We start from the raw sequence: 6,536 nt of genomic DNA, 5'->3' as shown, positions 1-6,536 counted from the left end.
CATGAGTGACTTTCAACAATAAATGTGTACTGTAGTCTTCTTCATGGAAAAATAAGACATCCCCTGAAGATAAAACCCAGGGCATATTTTGGCATTTCAAAAACTATAAGAGAGTGCCTTATAATCGGGGAAACAGGGTATATATATAGATCAAATTATTGTCTAAAGGACCCATTTACTAGTGACATGGGGTTTCCACCCTAGGAATTTCTTTGTCTGATGAATCCTCTCCATCCTGCAACTGGGGTTAGGTCTAGTTTGTACCCTGTTCCTAAAAAGGTTGGCCTCCTACGCATTCCTTAAAACCTTTGATCAGAAGGTTCCTATCTGTTCCATGTGACTCCCTAGAATCTAAATCAGTTTTTCTCTATACTTTTTTAACCCCTTATTTAACCCATTTGATATATTCTCACCCACAAGGTATTTTTCCATGCAGCCATCAATTAAAAGGTATGTGTCTGAGATGTGGACATTGGGTTTAAAGGAAGCCTATCTGGTTCTGCATAAAGAAACAGTGGTTTTGTGGCCCAGGACTTCATTCTTGTGAAAGAGTAGTGTCTTTTCATCTCACTCATTTTTATTCCTCATTTTTCTTCTTAATGCATCCAAAAAACATCATCCAAGCTTATAGTTTCAAAGATTGGGTTCTACTTGTTCTCTGCTGAAGTTCTTCTTAATCTTGTTAAAGCTTTTATCTTTTACCAGGTGGATATTTCTTACTTACTTAATACTAAACTTTGGATGCAATGTCCTTCAGGTGTTTTACCAAGTTGCAGGCAGTCCCCAGTTTTTCCTGTTCATTCTTGGATTTATTAGGGTTTGCTTTTGTTGTGTTTTTCACCCCTCAGTTTTACTGCTTTTGACTATTTTGAAGATTAAAACTTCCATCAAAGCATGAGAAAAAAAAGTATTTTTGTACTCCTTACACAGGGAAATACATTGAGAGACACAGGGCTTCCCCCTCTATGTTTATGATCATTTTTGGCTCTGCTTGTTTACAAAACTGAGGCATGCTGTACTAAAGTTTATTATGAGCTTTCCTAATCAGATACCCAGTGTTATCATTTGGGTCTGATTGAATCTAGTCTTCTTTTTGTGTTCAATATTTTATTTGTTTGTTTATTGTATTTACACAAACCTAGAAAAAGCAAACTAAAAATGAATAGAAAACAGAATCCATGCTATAATCTGCCTTCCATTGGTGGCTCAGTTGGATCAAATTTGCAACATGTGGGATATTAAACTGGAAAACAATGTATTTGTCATTCTTAAGTGGACATAAGGCAAATTAAAAAGATCTATAAGGAAGATACAAATGAATGTAAATAAACAATGAAACCTGAATACAGTCAATTTAACACATTTATATATGAGCCATATCTGTTCATTTAACTGTTTGTGTATGTGTGTGATAATTGTTGCAAGTTTGCTTATGAAGCATTTGTTCCAAAGTATCATGAAACTATTTGTAATTTATGTGTGTTACTGTGTGTCATCTATTCAGCAATGTTAATGCTTTGCTTTCATTCTTTTTTTTTCATAGGGGCTGTTCCCAAGTAGGCATCATTAAGGCCCTGATTGAGAGTGGCATTCCTATTGACATGGTTGGTGGGACATCTATTGGATCCTTTATGGGAGCTCTGTATGCAGAGGAGCGCAGCTTCAATCGTATGAAAATCAGGGCCAGAGAATGGTGTATGGTGAGCGGATCTCTGTTTCCCACTTGTAAAAATATTAAAGAAATTTCAGCTAGGTAAACTCCAGTCAAAATTGAAAATTAAACATTGAGAGTTCTTCTTTTTATCTAGACATTGCATTGTTGTAATGAACCCGTCTATTTCACTAACTTTTATCAGTAATCTGGTAATCGTAAAAAAGCACACTTGTTGGCAACACTTTCACTTCAATGACTGTCTCTAACATATAGAAAGCTTGATGTAAAAATGGCAAAACAATAAGTGGACCAGACACTTATTGGACTTAGACACTACATTTTCTAGGATTAGCATCCCAATGTGCAACCTGATTATGTAAGCGCTATCATTGGACCCTTTGGCAGTGCTGGGGGATCTGATATCTAAACATTTTGATGTCTGTCCCATGCTTATATTGCTTTTCTGTCCACAAAAACTGCATATCCAAATAGGGGTCAATGAACCTGTAAGAGTTCCCTATCTGAAAAATATTACTACTGCAGTTTAAAATGAAAAAATAGAACAGAAAGTAGGGTTTTTTAGGCATATAATTTCAATTGTATTCTTAAAAAATTTCATAGTACATTTCACAGAATAAAGCAGTTTGGTATGACCTAAGACTTGGGTCTTGGTCATTACCAAATTGCCCTATAAGGGCACTAGACATTCGACTTCTAATCAGAATCTACAAATATTTGTTAATTATGTTATGTATGTAAGTCGATTACCTGACACGTTTCGCCTGGTCTGGGCTTCCTCAGGGGTATTATACGTTTAACGAGAAATCACAGAAGTTCATTTGCAGTATCTTTATGTATAGCAAATACAGTCAGTACATGTAATAGTAATATTAGTGAATACATAGTTCAGTAGTATATAAGTAATATCTCATAAGGTAATAAACACAGGCACTTAAGGCACTTAAGACACAATAACAGAAAAGTTAGTATATATTATTATGTATATAACAATGATATAGGCACCAAATATTATCTGTATGAAAAAGTGTATATCAATAAAAATTTCTTGTAATGATCAATGTCAACCCAATAATTGAGTCTCAGTAAATCTTCATCATAATGTGTGTATTGTTTATAGCAGTTGAAACCTTTTCTCCTATTGGACAAACTTGCGCTGCCCCCATTCATCCCTATAGCATGACGGGCAGGCAGTGAGCTGACCCGCATACCACACCCCTTGGTCTATCTCATCAGAGAGGCAGATCCTAAGGATCCCTCTGCTCTGACGGACAAACTAAATATGCCCTGACTTACGTCAGCTGCGTGTATTCGGTTTGGAAGGACTTCCGGATTCCCTCCCTCCATACCTTATATGGAGGACGCCTCTGGAACTCCACCTGCCATTCGTACACAACACAGCGTGGTCACAGAGACCGTGTTGGTATTATCTCTGTGTCTCCTAGACGAGAACCCTGCCTAAGGTAATACTGATAACAATCTCCATAATTTTCATTCGATAACTTCTTCATTAACTTTCACAAACGATATTCACCTATTTGTGTAATTATTACCTACCTCACCACAGGTCACCCCCAGGGTTGGTCTCTGTATACTTTTTACTCATAGGATTGAAACTTTCCCTCATAAAAGACCAGCCTGGTACTTTTCATGTTTGGTCCAAAACCATACTCAATTTCCTACTAAGGAATATGTAAATGATTACTTTGTTTCTCTTTTTTTCCCCCTATTATGCTACAATACTTTAAATAAAAACCCAGTATTTAACCCTATAGACTACCACACTAGCAACCTAATATAGCATTACTGAAATACAGTTCACTAACTACTGAAACTTTACCATACTACTTCCCCAACATGGGAAGGAAAAAAGGGAAAAGGTTTCAACTACAATAAACAATACACACATTATGATAATGTATGAACAATACATACATTATGATGAAGTTTTACTGAGGCACATTTATTGGGTTGTTATTGATATAAACTTTTTCATACTACATACAGATATTTGGTGCCTAAATCATTGTTATATACATATTTTTTTATATACTAAATATTCTGTTATTGTGTCTTAAGTGCCTGTGTTTATTACCTTATGACATATTACTTATATACTATTGAACTATGTATTCACTAATATTACTATTACATGTACAGACTGAATGTATTTGCTATAAATATAGATACTGCAAATGAACTTCTGCGCATTCTTGTTATACGTATAATAACCCTGAGGAAGCCCAGACCGGGCGAAATGCGTTGGGTAATCGACTTAAGTATATGGCATAATTAACAAATATTTGTAGATTCTGGTCAGAATTGGAATGTCTAGTGCCCTTATAAGAGCCAATTTGGTATTTACCAGAACCCAAGTCTTAGGTCAAACCAAACTGCTTTAATCTGTGAAATGTACTATGAGATTTTATTATGAATTGAATTTTTTTTTTTATAAAAAAAAATTATTTGCCTAAAAAACCCTACTTTCTGTTCTATTTTTTCATTTTGATTATTCCTAGGGTTGGCAATTAGGCTATATCTAAGGCCTACATCTATTATACCTTCACCAGATAAACACACTCTGTTCCTGTTTTCAACTACTGCAGTTTAAAAGCATCATTCCAAGAAGCACCATTCTACATTTCATCCTAATGCTGAAGACTTCACACATTAACTTTTGCTTGTCAACCAGTTCACTTTCAAGCACTGTACAATACATCTTCTTGGCTACGAATAGAAGGCATCTTATTAAAGGAGCCATTAATAAGTTGATCCCCTTCTGAAAGAGATCCAAGCTCGATTACACTGACTTAAGATAATTCTTTCATCCATATGTGACAAGATGACTAAAGAAGGATTTACTGCTCTTCCCGGAGGAAGCAGTGTGTGTGAGACTTCTATTGCATTTACTTTAGCAGAATAAGCAACTTTGTGCTATACTCAGGAAAGGCCAGCTTCTGAAACTGGCCCTAATGCCAAATTTGTTTGCAAGTAATATAGAAAAAATCTTGATGGCTCTGTCAGAGTGCTGTCTGACACAGCCTCAACTGGGTCACTCTAAAATAATTGAGGCACCTGTATGCCAAAACAGGGTTTTCATCATCAGCTCTTGTCCCCTTACATTATGACTAAATGTTAATGTAGCTGTAATAGAAGTCGCAAAATGACGAGTCTACTGAGATGTGTTTAATCACTGCTAGGGACATCTGGCTTCATGAGCAGGATTACTTCCTGTATAGAGCATTAGACTGTTCAGCATTTGTGTGGAAATGGCATTAAATGCATGGGTGGACAATTAAGTGAGTGCCAATGTCATTTCAGTGCCATTTGAGGTTGCACTTATCATGTACGCTTCTGGCAGGCAGGGCAATAAATATAAATGTGCACTCGGCTGGAACTAAGGGATTGAGAACAGATAAATCTATGAGGAGATTAAAGTTGGTGCATTAAATTCATCTACAATGGGAGACATACCATATACAATCAGATGAGGGTTGCAGGGGAAAACAATTGCATACACAGGGCTGAGATTTGGCAGAGTGGGAGACGTACCATATACAATCAGATGAGGGTTGCAGGGGAAAACAATTGCATACACAGGGCTTAGATTTGGCAGAATGGGAGACGCACCTGTAGAAGGAGAGGTAAATGGACATTAGTTGCAGGCAGATGAAAAAGGTGAATTCATCAGTGATGATAGTAGAGGATGATGATGGAATTCCCTGGATTAATTCCCATTGCACTTTGTCACTTAAGGTTTGGGCACTTATGGATGGACACAGAAATTGGAACAGATTTGGACATACTTTATTACTACAAAAGAGGTGGATAAATAATACAAATCATGCGCTCCATTGGTATCAGTGGCACTGCTCTCTCTTGGTTTGCTTCCTATCGGTCTGACCGCTCCTTTTAAGTTTCTTTTAATGGTAACTGCTCCTCGCCCATTCTCCTCCCTGTTGGTGTTCCCTAAGGGTCAGTCCTTGGACCGGTTTTCTTTTCTCTGTACACCTCCTCTCTCAGTAGTCTCATATCCTCCTTTGGCTTACAGTACCTTCTGTATGCTGATGACAATCAAATCTATCTGTCCACCCCTGACCTGTCTCCCTCAGTCCTGGATAGGGTCTCACGCTGCCTGTCGGCTATCTCATCATGGATGTCTGACCGATTTTTGAAGCTTAACCTGGATAAAACGTATCTCATCATCATCCCCCCGTCAAATTCCAAGTCTCCCCCTGACATATATCTAACTGTTAACAACACCAATGACATACTACTGACTTCCTCACTCGTAACCACATCACACGCTTGGATACAAGACTTCTCTAGAGCTGCTGCAACTCTCTGGAATGGTCTTCCTCGTCCTATTCGGCTTGCTCCTACTTTCTGCTCATTTAAAAGAGCACTCAAAACCCATTTTTTCAAACTTGCCTACCCATCTTCTTCTGCCTTTTGAAACCATCACTACTTCCCACCACTACATATCCCCCATCCTATTGTGTGTAAATTCCTCCACCTACTAGATTGTAAGCTCTTCAGGGCAGGGTCCTCTCCTCACTGTATCACTGTCTGTATCAGTCTGTCATTTGTAACCCCTATTTAATGTACAGTGCTGCGTAATATGTTGGTGCTATATAAATCCTGTTTAATAAAATTAATAATAATAATAATAATACAGTGCTTTCAGCTTCCTCTTTCACTTATTTTCCAACTGAACTACTAATACCACTAAGCATTGGCTGCTTGTTCTTTGCATAGACTTTCCTTTAAACTTCAGTAGGCATCACCAAATGTTTGTTTCTTCCTTTGGGGCCTGTGCTGACAGGGTTTTGTTCACTTCAAGTGGAATTTGCATTCTCATACA

General features: G+C 37.4%; 1 protein-coding gene across 9 annotated transcripts in view; it reads left to right on the top strand.

Moving 5' to 3' along the window:
- The window catches only part of PNPLA7 (patatin like domain 7, lysophospholipase), a 265,796-nt gene that overhangs the window by 184,945 nt on the left and 74,315 nt on the right, over positions 1-6,536 (top strand). For all 9 annotated transcript variants that reach the window (XR_011923221.1, XM_072429361.1, XM_072429360.1 and 6 more), the window contains one exon: positions 1,544-1,700. Coding sequence is in view for 8 of the 9 variants with exons in the window: in XM_072429361.1 (XP_072285462.1) it covers positions 1,544-1,700 (157 nt within the window). In the remaining variant the exon portion in view is untranslated. The remainder of the gene's footprint in view (positions 1-1,543; positions 1,701-6,536) is intronic.

The sequence above is a fragment of the Pyxicephalus adspersus genome, chromosome Z (assembly GCF_032062135.1).
Source record: "Pyxicephalus adspersus chromosome Z, UCB_Pads_2.0, whole genome shotgun sequence".
In the NCBI taxonomy this organism is placed as follows: domain Eukaryota; kingdom Metazoa; phylum Chordata; class Amphibia; order Anura; family Pyxicephalidae; genus Pyxicephalus; species Pyxicephalus adspersus.
The sequence above is the reverse complement of the archived record's forward strand: the minus strand, read 5'-3'. Positions and strand labels throughout refer to the sequence as shown.